The sequence below is a fragment of the Ornithorhynchus anatinus genome, chromosome 19 (genome assembly GCF_004115215.2).
Source record: "Ornithorhynchus anatinus isolate Pmale09 chromosome 19, mOrnAna1.pri.v4, whole genome shotgun sequence".
Taxonomy (NCBI): Eukaryota; Metazoa; Chordata; class Mammalia; order Monotremata; family Ornithorhynchidae; genus Ornithorhynchus; species Ornithorhynchus anatinus.
In genome coordinates, this window is record NC_041746.1 from 6,049,861 (window position 1) to 6,064,065 (window position 14,205).

The 14,205-nt window shown below is 38.9% G+C and overlaps 1 protein-coding gene across 10 annotated transcripts in view; it reads right to left on the bottom strand.

Moving 5' to 3' along the window:
• DNAH14 (dynein axonemal heavy chain 14) overlaps positions 1-14,205 on the bottom strand; it is a 125,144-nt gene that overhangs the window by 87,137 nt on the left and 23,802 nt on the right. For all 10 annotated transcript variants that reach the window (XM_029047438.2, XM_029047441.2, XM_029047439.2 and 7 more), the window contains 10 exons: positions 13,317-13,480; positions 12,587-12,934; positions 10,935-11,276; positions 8,667-9,048; positions 7,565-7,755; positions 5,823-6,068; positions 3,757-3,878; positions 2,367-2,538; positions 673-777; positions 458-576 (listed from right to left, as the gene is read on the bottom strand). In XM_029047438.2, coding sequence (XP_028903271.1) covers positions 458-576; positions 673-777; positions 2,367-2,538; positions 3,757-3,878; positions 5,823-6,068; positions 7,565-7,755; positions 8,667-9,048; positions 10,935-11,276; positions 12,587-12,934; positions 13,317-13,480 — 2,191 coding nt within the window. The remainder of the gene's footprint in view (positions 1-457; positions 577-672; positions 778-2,366; positions 2,539-3,756; positions 3,879-5,822; positions 6,069-7,564; positions 7,756-8,666; positions 9,049-10,934; positions 11,277-12,586; positions 12,935-13,316; positions 13,481-14,205) is intronic.

A 14,205-nucleotide genomic window follows, 5' to 3' on the forward strand; every position in this document is an offset into this window, starting at 1 on the left:
GGCCTGCTTTTCATCCAATTTCCCAAGCTCTTGCATTTCTATATTTATTCAGAAGCTGAAATTTTGTCAGTTATATCTCCAAAACATCATGTTAAAACATTATGTTTTAAAGGTGAACTCAACAGTCACTAGTACCTGGCTTAATGTGTTCAAAGGAACCATCATTGTTTTAAATGTTCAGATATATTCTTAAAGATGATATGGAGGACCTGCAATTTGTTTTGGCAATGTAACATTATCTCTGTATTTAAGTTCCTTATTGTTTATCATCCTGCAATTTCCCCCAAATGTAGTCTCTGAAATTTCACAGATAGGTACCTCTCTGGTGAAGAGAATTAGGATTATCTGTTTTTAAATATTTGTATGCATTTTTTTGAATTTGTAAATAAAATGTGTCTTAAAATGTACCAATATTTTTTTAATTATCTTAAGTATTAATTGATAATGTATACTATACTTTGGCACCAGAAGTGTTTCTCCTTCGGCGGAAATGATGAACACCACCATGGGAGGGCTCCTTTCTTGCCTGCATATATATAACTGCCTTATATTCTCAAAACATTTCACAAGGTGAGGCTGTAGATGGGTGATGAAAGAAAATAGCATCAGGAAACCTTATTATTGCCATAAAGTAACTACAAGAATTGGGCTCTCATAATGTTTCTAAGTTACCTGTACAGCCTCAGGATTCTTGCTTTCAGCTAAAATATCAAGAAGTTCAGCATTGCTGAGAAAGTAAAATCTTGGGAAAATCATCCTTTTAGTATCAAAATAATCCTGCCTCCCCAAACAAAAGAGAAAAAGCAGAACAATAGAAATTAAAATCAACATACTTTGATCTACTTATAATACAGAGAGTTTACATTTTAGTTTATATGTGTCATTCCCAAATCAGACTGGCACTTCTTTAATTGCCATATCATTCAAGCATGGCTGCTCCATGACCCCCACCTTCCTTCTCTTCTTGCAATCTGCCAGTAAGATGAAACAAGGGCAATTTGGAGATCTCTCTCCCTCTGTTTTCTCACTTGCATGAATGGGGAAATGTGGCACACAAACTCCACAAAAGTGGGGCTGTGTCTGGGCAATCAATCAATCGTAGTTATTGAGCGATTACTGTAGTAAGTGCTTGGGCGAGTACAGCAGAATTGGTAAACATTTTCCCTGCCTACAAAGAGTTTACAGCACAGAGGGGGATTACATACATTAATATAAATTACAGATATGTTTGTATGTAAGTGCTGTGGGGCTGAGGGAGGGATGAATAAAGGATGCAAATCTAAGGGCAAGGACGACACAGTGAGAGACAGGAGTGGAAGGAGGAAATGAGGGCTTAGTCAGTGAAGGCCTCTTGGAGGAGATACGCTTTTAATAAGGCTATCACTGTGGCGAGAGTGATCATCTCTTGGATGAAGAGGGAGGGAGTTCCATGGCAGAGGTGGGATGTGGGCAGGCAGTTGGTGGAGAGAGAGACGAGATTAAGGTACAGTGAACAGGTTGGAATTAGCAGAGCAAAATGTGGAGGCTTAGTTGTAGTAAGAAATATCATAAAGAAACCCAGAGAGGTAAGATGAAGGAGGGCAAGGTGATTGAGTGCTCTAAAGCCCATGGTAAGGAGTTTCTGTCTGATGCAGTGATGGATGGGCAACCACTAGAGGTTATTGAGAAATGGGTAAACGTGGACTGAACGCTTTTGTAGAAATGATCCAGGCAGCAGAGTGAAGTATGAACTGGAGTGGAGAAACACAGATGGCAGGGAGGTCAGCAAAGAGGCTGATGCACTAGCCAAGGTGGGATAGGATAAGTGCTTGGTTCAACATGGAAGCTGTTTAGATGGGGAAGGAAGGGGCAGAAGAGCACTCCTGCTCCTGCACAGTATAAGCTAGCCCCCAGGGGCGTGCAGCAACATTTTGGATCAAGGCCACTGAAACAGCATCAGGGACAAGCCCTTACATACAGTTTTTTCTATATTTCTTAGAAATAGATATAGAAGCCCGAGTGCCTGAGCCCTTTTGTTGGTCAGGGTTTCTCTATTCTCACAGGCCTGCCTGTATCCTGAGCATTCTGAACAACTGGAGAAATAATATGGGGTTGCTAAACTGAATATAAGTATAATATATTTTGGAAGGGTTTTGTATTTTTATTTTATTTAACCTTATTTTGTTTCAGAGTCACACAAACCATTAAAAATCAATTTAACACCATGTTGTAAAATTTTCTCTAACAGTTCTTAAATAATAAGTGGATATGTCCACTATCTCAAATTCTGACAATTTAGGGGGAAATTATCCCATGTTCATTTCCTGAAGTAAATTATTTTGCACTTCATTTAAAAATTCTTCTAAAATAGAGGTGAATGGTTTTACCTCAAGGCACTTCTTTATTTTTTCAAGATATGTACTGCACGTCTGCAACATTTCAAGGACTCCTGCAGATGTGGCTACTTTCAGAGCATCTAATTTATTTTCAGTTCTTGACATTATTTCTTTCCATATATTAGTCGTATGAGAGAAAAGTTTTGCTTCTGTTGGAAGCTGTCTTTTAAAATCAGAAGTGAAAGTATAAATGTCTAAAATACAGTATCTAAATGACTATTTTGAATGTAATTGTCCCAACACTTTTATCACACCTATCAAATAGATGGCTATATCACAACTATAACACATTTAATATTGAAAGCCTTCTCATCTTAGATTCCATTTATGCTAATCATCTGCTCACGTAACCCTCCCTCCCTCGAGAGATCCGTCCCTCGGTCTCGCCTATCCTGCAGTCGACCCCTGGGCCACGTCCTCCCACGGTTCTGGAATGCCCTCCCTCCTCACCTCCACCAGGCTAATTCTCTTCCCCTCTTCAAAACCCTACTTAAAACTCACCTACTCCAAGAGGCCTTCCCAGACTGAGCTCCCCTTCTCCCTCTACTCCCTCTATCGCCCCCCGTCACCTCTCCGCAGCTTAACCCTCTTTTCCCCCCCATCTCCCTCTGCTCCTCCCCCTCTCCCTTCCCATCCCCTCAGCACTGTACTTGTCTGCTCAACTGTATATATTTACATTACCCTATTTATTTTGTTAATGAAATGTACATCACCTTGATTCTATTTAGTTGCCATTGTTTTTACGAGATGTTCTTCCCCTTGACTCTATTTATTGCCATTGTTCTCATCTGTCTGTCTCCCCCGATTAGACTGTAAGCCCGTCAAACAGCAGGGACTGTCTCGATCTGTTGCCGACTTGTTCATTCCAAGTGCTTAGTACAGTGCTCTGCACATAGTAAGCGCTCAATAAATACTATTGAATGAATGAATGAATGAACCCTCAAAAATGCGATTTTTGTTATTTATTCTGAGCATGTCTCACATTATGTTAGACTGTAAATTCTTCAAGGATTTATGTCTTTATGTACTCAACTAAGTGTATAATAAAGTGCTCAGCATACAGTTAGATGTTCAATACAACGACTTAGAAGTAGTATTCTGGTTTAGTTTTTCTTACTGCTATACAGTTGCCAAAAACATGCTAATATTAAGCACCTACAGGAACATCTTGCTTTGCAAAATTACTTTCATCCTATCTGTTTTACCCTATGTGATTGAATGAATGAATCCGAATATACCGGACCTGGTAAAATTATATTCTTCCTATATGCATCTGGAAAAGCCTGCTTCTTCCTTAAAGCACCATTTTATATCATTTATACGAAATCAAAACCAGAAGATTTAACTGCCATTATTTTCTTCAAATATTAAAGTTTTATACCTTTGTATTTCAGGAGTAAGAAATATCGGTTCAAGATACAGCCAGTTTCTTTGACAGGTCATCCATTCATCCAGAGTGCGAGAGAAGAGCATTAGTCTTTGATCCCATTCATCCACAAGATTCTTTCACATTGAGGTAGCACAGGGTAAATTTAGAGAGCAAAAGGTAAAGTCTAAATCTTATCAAAATACCTAACCAGCACATCACCCTAATGCAAAATGAGTTCTGAACAACTAAGTCAACATCTCATAAGGCTAAGTAGTAATTCATTTTGGAGTAAACTGCAAAAATCATAAAACATTTCACAAAACCTGGGGTGACAAATCAGAATTTCATTGTTTTCTATTTGTTAACAGGTTTTCAATCATAAACCTTAAGTCGAAGAAAAAGAGTTCTCATTTCACTTGAAAATCATCCCGTTGGTGAGATGTTTTTCTATAGTTGAGTACCAGAAAAGCAAGGCCTGCGACACTATTTTCATCCCGTGAGTCAAGGAGCATTTTTGCCTTACATCATGAGATTATATTTATTTCAAAAGCAATATATTTTGCTTCCTTTTTCACGTTGCCATATCAACAACAACAACAACAAAACATTCTATTATGGAAAGGGCAAACTTGAATCGGGATTTTAATTTCTTGGGAGACAAAAGGATTTAGGCAAGGATGTGACAGTGGGTTTCACTGGGATTTCAAGGCAGATTCTGTTGCTTCTAACAGCATCTGGATCCAGAAATACTAAGTAGGTCCCTTCTGAAGTCCTCTGCCACTGTTGCAGTGGGGCCAGTTTTGATACCCTGTTGGTTCCACAGTGACTTGGTGGATTTTGCTCTGCGCAGTGTTAATCAGGCAAAATCCTTCAAGATCATCTTATAAAGCAGTGCTTTGCACAGCCTGGTGGTGCCGGCAGTAGCCTCAGCGGCTACCGATGGGGCCACGCACAGGAGGCAGCATGGCTCCTCTGGTTTTATGCCATTTTCCTACTTTGAGACGATGGAAAAGTGCTCCCCTACCATTGTCCATCCTCCTCTCCCCACATGCACATTTTCCTCAGCTCCCCTTCCCCTCCGCAACACCCTGACTCGTTCCCTTTGCTCTTCCCCCTCTCCCCGCCCCACAGCCCTTATGTATATAGGAATATATCAATAAATCGTTTTCTTATATCAATGCCTGTTTATTTCGATGTCTCTCTCCACCCTTCTAGACTGTAAGGCCGGTGTGGACAGGGATTGTCTCTCTTTATTACTGAAATGTACTTTCCAAGCACTTAGTACAGTGCTCAATATATGTGATTGAAGGAACGAATCAATCAATCTCCCTTCACCATCACAGCCCGGCGGTGGTGGTGGTCACACTGGCAGCTACCAGTGGGGTCACGCACTGGGGGCAGTCACCAGGCTGGCTTTGGATTCTGTCATATGACGGGGGGGGGGGGGGGCAGTTAGTACTATCCTGGACTGTAGTTCAACCCCTTCACCTCAGGATAGGCAGCGCAGATAGAATGTCCTGACAACTTCCTATGCCAACCCAACATCTCTTAGGCAAATCACAATCCTGTCATGGATTCATTCCATTAGCTCTGTTTCACTTAATCTAAAAACATATCAAAAGGAGATACTTTATGAGGAGACTTTGTGATAGGCCACTCCAATTCCTTTGACTCAGTCGATAAGGTCAGAGGCTCATAAATTGCTACCTCACATATTCAATGGATCTTTCAAGCCCCAAGTTAGATGCCCAAGTCTACCCTCACTAGCCAATCATGAAGCAAGATAGGAAATCCTCTGTTCCTCTGTATATAAAAATTCAGGTATGTGACTGGTGTGAATGTTTTGCATATTATAATAATGGTATGTGTTCATTTCATAATTTCATAACTCTGGTGCATGGAATGTTCCACTGAAAAGACACTTCATTCAAAGTCATGTTATCTTAAGAGAGGTCTCTTTTAAGTGGACCACAGTCTATAAGGAAAGCATTTCCTATTAAATAAAAAGGTGAATGTCAAATAGCAGACTGTCTTTCAAACAACTTAAAATACTTATTTGTAAAATAAAAATATCTTACCTTAATTGGCCCAAGATGAGAAGATCCTTTAATTGATAAAATTAAAACTTGAGACTCTTCTAACTGAGCCAATATATCATCCACAGAGGAAATAATCAGGACTGTGGAAGCACCTGACTGATGAGTAACCATACGTAAAGGGGTGTTGCTCCAAAGGTAAATAATTTTATCCAACATTTTTTCAAGAGTAGCTTCGTTAGTAGCCATAATTGATATTTCATTGATTTTATCTTCATAATGAAACATCTAAAATGAACAATATTAACAATGTAATATACTTTCCAGAATACTCTGAGTGCACGTTTCTGTGAGAGCTACCTTTTAAGCTTTAATAAAACCACAGAATTATACATTTGGAAAAGATCTCAAATCCTGATCCCCGTCTAAACCACTAAAGATCATTTAAGGCATATGTATGGCAGAGTTTTTGCAAAACCTATCTTTGCAGCATGTTCTAGCTTTTAAATACCATTAAAGGTATGAAGTTCTTACGTCTAAACCGAAATAAGGTTTTTCAAGCTCTTTTAGTCTAATTTTGGGAATAGATTTTTTTGTCTGATTTTCCAGTTGAAGAACAGCACCCATCTTAAAAACCATTTAACCATTCTGCAACCTTCTCTTGAAAATTAATAACCCTAATTCCTTTAACTTTCCAGGCTGGCCCTATTTTCTACTACATTGATCACTTGTGCTACTCTTTTCTGTTCTTTCTTCAACTGCTCTACACTCTTCTTAAAATTTAGAGACTACAACTGGGCAAAATAGGGAGATATGCTGTGTCATTTCAAAAAGAATGCCTTTAAATTATGTGGAGAAGAGTATAATTTCCAATGAGAATGGTGATTTATTTTATTAATAATAATAATAATTTTTGTGGTATTTGTGAAGCACTTACTATGTGCCAAACACTGTATTAAAGGCTGGGGAAGACCCAAGATAATTGGGTTGGACAGAGTCCCAGTCTCACATTGGACTCAAAGTCTTAATCCCCATTTTACAGATAAGTAACTGAGGCACAGAGAAGTGAAGTGACTTGCCCAGGGTCAAAGAGCAGATAAGTGGCAGAGCCAGGATTAGAACCCAAGTCCTTCTGACTCCCAGGTCCCTGCTCTCTCCATTATGCCAAGCTGCTTTTAAGACATCAGGCATTGCAAATGAAAGTTAAATTTCGTGTTCCACTTAAAAGGATAGAGGATGAACATGGAAGAGGGAACGATGGAGTGTTCTGAATGCTGAAGGGAAATCAAGGAGGATGGAGTAGGCAATCGGGTATCCTTGGATTTGGATTGTTAATGATCCTTGCTACTTTGGTTACTCTGATGAGAAGTTTTGGTAGTGCAGTGTAGATCAAAGACATACTGTCTTTATGAAGTGAACTGGAGGCAAGTGGAAGCAGCTGGAATCAAGTATTTTCAATGAATTCAGATAATGTATGGGAGGAGGGAAATGGGGTGGCAGAGAGAAGGAAAGGTAGGGTCCAGTCAGAGAGGATAACTACCAGAATAACCGGACCAGTTTCATCAATTTATACTTGGCTATGCATTCCAAGTGGGAGGCTAGGAAGAGGTTAAGTAAAAGTTACAGCTTCCTGGGTAACAACTTGTTCCTTACGTTTTGGAAAATACAACAGAAGCAAAAGGCACAACTGCTCTGCTACAGAAAGGATGGTTATTGAACAGAGAGATGGAGAAAGAAATAGAGAATTGCTGGCTACAGGTATTAGAAGGAATGCTTATACCCACCTTGAGCTCTAAAAGTTTCTCTAGCGTACGGTTTTTATCCAAGGTAATTGACTGCCCAATAGATTTTTGTATCTCCTCCCAATGTCTTGGTTTGAGGTACGGATTTCCTAGAGCCACAATGGTGGGCAGTCCTTGTTTAAAATCCATCACGGACTGCTTCAGACATCTCACCATCTCATTTTTAGGTAAACCTGTAATTTAAAATGATTATTTGGTAGTTGCACTTTGGGAAATCTTGGCCAATTAAGAGCATAGATATAGAGCTCTCCTGAATGCATTTGCACAAATTCTCTGCCAATCTGCAGATCACCCCCAGTTAGGCCTCAGGCTGTATGTATCCATAAGGGGTGGTTTGCATCCTGATGTCCCCTTACCCTATTGCAGGTCTTGGGCCCAGCAGGAAGCAAGACCTACTCATAGTCCAGCCAAAAGAGCACTGCTCTGGGAAATACAAGACCTGGGTTCTAATCCTAGTTCTGCCTGTAATTCACTAAGGTGGGTGAAGACAGCACACACCATTGTAAAGTGCCACACCCTCTGCCTGTCTACTTGCTCGTGGCATTCCGTGTCACAGAGGGAGCAAGACTGACAGAGACAAGAGAGTGCAAGCGGCATTACGTACGTTACAAGCATGAAAATTAATTGCTCAGTGCATGTTCTTTGTCCTGAAGACTCAGGACCAAAGCTCAGCTGATATTCCTGACAGGATGCTCCATCATCATTCATCATAAGGCAGGGTATAAACAATCCACTACCCACTTAACATCCAGGGTTTCAGAGGAGTCAATAAGTTCCTGCATCACCAATCAGAGGCAGGTGTACCTTTGATTCCCTGCAGCCATAGACTCAGGTAGAAATCAAGCTAAAAATCTCCCTTTCCCCACTCAGCGTCTGGAATTATAATAGTGGAGCGAGTTTCACATTGCAAATTTTAGATATCTGAACGCTTGGAAATCTGTTACTTGAATATGTGATTGTTGTAATTCTGTCCATGAATTTGAAACGTTTACACCACCTGAGGCCTCGATGCATCTGGTGCAATTTGTAAAACATGCAAAAATACCTTTATGAGGTCTACAAAGTATCGATTCTTAAATTTTACCTTTATCCAGCATATATATCATATGCATGAACCTTGTAACAATCTTCTGAATTAGTTCTACGTTAATATTCTCCAAAAGGCTATGCTTCCACTCAAGGGACAGTCTTCCCCATTCCTCTTGAGCTTCCCACAATATTCTCCTTAAAGTTAAATCACACTCTATTTCAGATATTTCAGTAGTCACAGCTTGAGCAGTTGTAATACTGCTTTCTTCCTTATTTTTAGATTTTACTTCAGAAACAGAACTGTCAAAGCAATCTCTATAACTTGCATATGTTTGGGCTTTGTTAGATAATGCAGCAGTTTGCTCTGAGAGATTCTGGATCATCTCCTTAGCTCTTTTAGGACAAGTGCTAGAATGCAGGAGAACTGGGGTCCTTACCTAAATAAAACCATAAAGAGATATAGTATGTCAAAAGAACTGAGAAAACAGAGCACACATTAAAGAATAAAAGCACTCAGCATACAAAGCTCTTAAAAAATGCAAAACAAACAAGCCCTCTGAAAGAGATTACAGTAAACTCATCGTGGGCAGGGAAAGTGTCTACTGACTGTTATGGTGTACACCCCCAAGGGCTTGGTACTGTATTCTGCACACAAAGTGCTCAATATATGCAATTAATGGATTAATTTGTGAGGGTTTAGAATTTGACTCATATCACTATTACTTCAGAAACCAAAAATACTCAATGCATTTTACAAAGTACTAGTATAGTGAAAATAATAATTGTGGAACTTGTTAGGTGCTTTCAACCTGCCAAACACTGTACTATGTATTGGAGTAGACAAAAGATAATCAGATTGGACACCCTGTCATCCAGTACGGATGACAATGATGATCATCAGAAGTAAAAACTGTTAGAATTAATGACAAAAATCACAATAAATATTCTTTGGGATATTTGATTTTTAAAGACTAGAAATAATTGAGGTAGACTATGAAAAATTAACTTCTTTACAAAAATCCCAATTAGATTTCCATTTTCATTTTATTTCTCCTACAGTGCAGTGCACACGGGCAGGATCCGATTGGGCCCAGAAAAGAATGCACCAGGAAGCTACCCCCTTGCAACTCTGAAGAAATCCAATCAGGTAACCCACAAGGCACTGAAGGGAGAATGGGGGAGCATATCATTTACAAGAACTCCCTTTTTTGCCTGCCCACTGGACAATCACAGGTGGTGGGGCCAGGAGCTCAGCAAGAAGCAGAGGAGCAGCAGCTGGTATTTACTGAGTGCTGTCTGTGTGCAGAGCACCCAACTAAGCACATACAATAGGACCCCTCCCTATCAGGAGTTTATTATCTAAAGGGGGAGGCAGGCAATGAAATAACTTACAGATGGGGAAATAGCAGAGGATAGGGATCTGTGCATAAGTGCTGTGGGGCTGGTGGGGTGAATATCAAGTGCTTAATGGGTACAAAGCCAATTGCATAGGCAACACAGAATGGAGAGCATGTAGAGGAAATGAGGCCTTAGTCAAGGAAGAGAAACTGCAGCAGCTGCTGTGCTCAACAACCTCACCCCATCCAAATTGGCACCCTGGGATTCTCACTTCCACCTGCACTTACATAATTTGTATTGCACGGCTGTTACAGCAGCCAGATTTTCTCTCCTAACCCTCAGAGAGTAGCAATGTCCCGCGAAGATGTTTTTGAGCTGAGTTTGTATGGAAATGGGTGTGGCTGTGGGGAAGGAAGTATGGGAAGGGTGTTTCTAACGCAGTAAGCAATGCTTTCTAAAAATGTTAATGCTCCTCTTGGGGAATAAAGAGAAGCACTGGGGGCACTTGGCACAATGATAAGAATTCTCCCTTCAGCTAATATTAGTAGAAGATGTAATGGGATGTACTAAGCACTTACTACTGAGGATTGGGAAAGAATGCACAGGTAGGAATTGGGCACAGTCCCTGGCCCACAAAAGCATCACAACCTAAGAACATACAGTGGGCACAGTGGTGAGCAGAAGATGCATAAAGAGTGATGAAACAATAAAATACTAAAATAGTATAAAAGATATGGACAAATGCACAATATCAGAACAAAATCAGTAGGGTCACGTGGCTATGAAGCAGAATTTCAGGCTCCTTGCAGCTTGGAGAATCCAAAGCTATAGCCACAGTGAATACTACAGCAATCACTACATGTCATTTCACCCATAGTTGAGTATCTGAGTTATCTAGAAAGGTGCTAATTTCATTTATTCCTCTAGATAATCAATTGTTGTGGAAGGATGGGTTAGGAAAAAAACTTCCTGGAAAGAAACTTACTTTGTACTTTAGATCTTTAACTTCAAGCTGTAGATTGCCAAAGTATACTTCTAAGCCTCCCTGGAATTGGACAATGGACTGATTCTTTTGTACCTCACAAATTCGAATAGTTGATTTAAGTTGACGAAATTTGAAAAGAAGGCTTTGATATGAGGCTACTTGTTCCTCAGAAAGAAAGACATTATACAACTTCATAACAGAAAACAGCTGAGAGACAACTTTATATTCTCCTTCTAATGAGTGTATTTCAGAAGAAATTTGATCTAGGAAAGTCAAGTGATCCACAAATTCTTCCACTGTGACAGGTTGACTCTCCAGTTTGACCAAAGATAACTCGATAACCTGAAATCATTAAAATATGAATTTTGGTGGTATGCAACTTAATTAGGAAATTCTATATTCAAGACTTTTAGTGTTAGAGTTTAAATTCTTGGTACAGTTCCTTACTAAGAACATTTCACTTTGATCAATTATCCTAAATAAAACTGTAGAAAAATTAGCTAATTTTTCAAGGATTGCCTAATAGCAAGATGAGACATTTTGCCATGCTATCTCCCATTTCTATGTAATAGAAGAAACTTGAAAAGAGGTTCCACACCAAAAATGAATTATTGTGTCTAAAAACATTACTGTTCTCTGTTACGCTAGATGCAAAGTGTTTCTTAACTGTGGTTTTAAATATAAAATATTGATTACATAGTGATGGTAAATGAGGTATTTTTGACTTGAAACAGATTTGACCTTCCTTGTGAAAGGACACTAATTCTATTCCTTTACAAGTGATGAGATTGCTTCTACAACTGAGAACTTTCCTTTTATATATACTTTTTTTGCCCTTAGATAGTTTTCAACTTTCAAAGAAAGTGCACAAAAAGATTTCAAGATATATTCACTTTCGCATCAGTTTTAAACCATCATGTTTAATGCTTCTTTATCAACTGATTTTGTGAATAATCAGTTCAATTCATAGGTAAGGGGGTTTTACAGACTATTCATAATTTAGCCCCTCTATCTACTGCACTGATATCGTCTGTGAATATTTCAGGGAGGTTCCATCTCAAAATCCCCGAAAATCTGGAGGAAATTTATAGAAATAAAAGAAAACGGTTCTAAGGTAGTATTGACAGATATAGCATTAAAGATTAAGTGGAGCTCAACTCTGACGGAAGTACATATTTGAGCAACAGTTTGTAAAGTAGGATGCGAGGCATTTGTTTGGGTTTGTTACCTTTGATGTACTCTTAAAAAAGGTCAATTTACACATTCTGCAACACATGAAACAATCAAGCTCTTTGAAAGCTTGGGCAATGGATGGCTGAGTGGAAGAAAACTTGTTACAATTAGCCTTAAGATTTAAATTTTTAAAAATGCAAGAGTGGATGTGAAGTCCACGAGAGCTTCTCTGAGTTTGGGAGAGTATAATAGCATAAAAGACACATTCTCTGCCTCCCTCGTCAGACAGACACTCATTATTTATGAATATTGAGAGCAGAAAAGATACAGGATAAAGTAAAATACAACTGGTTGCAGCCAAACAATTGTAGGATGAAATAGCAAAATAAATATCACACATCAATCAATATACTCCACTGAATTACCGAACAAAATATCAGTAACAACCTAACTGTAAAAGGAATGATCAAATCACTTACATTTAAGAGATATGTGTTCTTTTCTTGAATTAGGGACTGCAAGCATGAATGGCTCATTTTAACTACATCTTCAACACATGGCAAACAGTCTGCCTGATAGTGAAGACTCATAACTTTGATAATACCGATGCGTTTTTCAATGATCATTTCAATAATTTCTTCAACGTATTTTGTGTACCTATTCAAAATATGTTTAAAGTCACCTGCAGACAACTTTCCTTCTGCTACTGAAATTTTCAAGGTCATAGCTTTAGCTTGATCCACCATGGTACAATAGTGCAGAAAGTTTTGGCTATATGTCTGAACTTGTGCCATTGAATCACTTAGAATAGTCAGGATGTTCACAATCTGTAGATAAAATGATAAATGATTAGTTGAAAATTCCATTTCAAACCCTTAGAGCTCATTTCTTGAATTTCATCTAATAATCAACTTATCTGTGGAACACAGGTAGAATTTTGGAGCACACCAGTACTGGAAATTTAGAACACTGGAGAAAAACTAGAAGAGGTGGGTTGTGTTTTGGGGGAGGGAGGGAGAAGATGGAGAGAAAGAGGGGGTGTCAAATTAATAATGCTTTGACTATTCTAAGCCCAGCCCTTAGAATGTTTGCCAGCTCGTACATGCTTAATACCATCACTTAATTTAATTTTATTCCCATGAAATTATTAGCATTTTTACTTTTATGATCAACATGCCATTCTTACTTGACTTGTGTTTCCAAACTCACTTTATCCTGGTAATATGAATCCATTCCAAAGAGAACATAACAATCTGGCCATGGAGAAAGATCATGTATTTTCACCAGTTCTGTTTCATTAGGCGATTTCATATTTGAAGGCCAAGAGACAAAGCCAGACAGACGAGGATCTTGACTAAAAGGCCCAATCTGAGCTAAAACAATATTATTTAAATGATTAATATACTTAGACAATTTGCCAGAATCTCTTAAGCATCTATCCACTGAAATCACTCAGCACCACTGTATACTGACATTAAATACAAGAAGACTAATCAGTCATATTTATTGAGTGCTTACTGTATGCAGAGCACCATACTAAATGCTTGGAAGACTACATTACTAATAATAATGTTGGTATTCGTTAAGCGCTTACTATGTGCAGAGCACTGTTCTAAGCGCTGGATAGATACAGGGTAATCAGCTTGTCGCACATGAGGTTCACAGTCAATCCCCATTTTACAGATGAGGGAACTGGGGCACAGAGAAGTTAAGTGACTTCCCCATAGTCACACAGCTGACAAGTGGCAGAGTCAGAATTCGAACCCATGACCTTTGACTCCCAAGCCCGTGCTCTTTCCACTGAGCCATGCTGCTAATGTTGCTTTTACTACAAGTAATAACTAAAGCCAATAGCCAAGCTTTAAAGTCTGATGCTATTTTTATTTGGGATTCATTAAAAATTCTATCCACACAATTTATCTTTCTCCTAAACATTTTAAGGCAAGGGCTGTGAATACTCTAACTAGGAGGTGAAATATAGTTTTATGTTAACCAGCAAACTGAAATGCTTTTAGGGCAGAGACATATGCATCGGCAGGACCCACTGAAAAGTAAGATGATGTCACATCAGAGGTAGGGAGAGATGTTTGTTTTATAG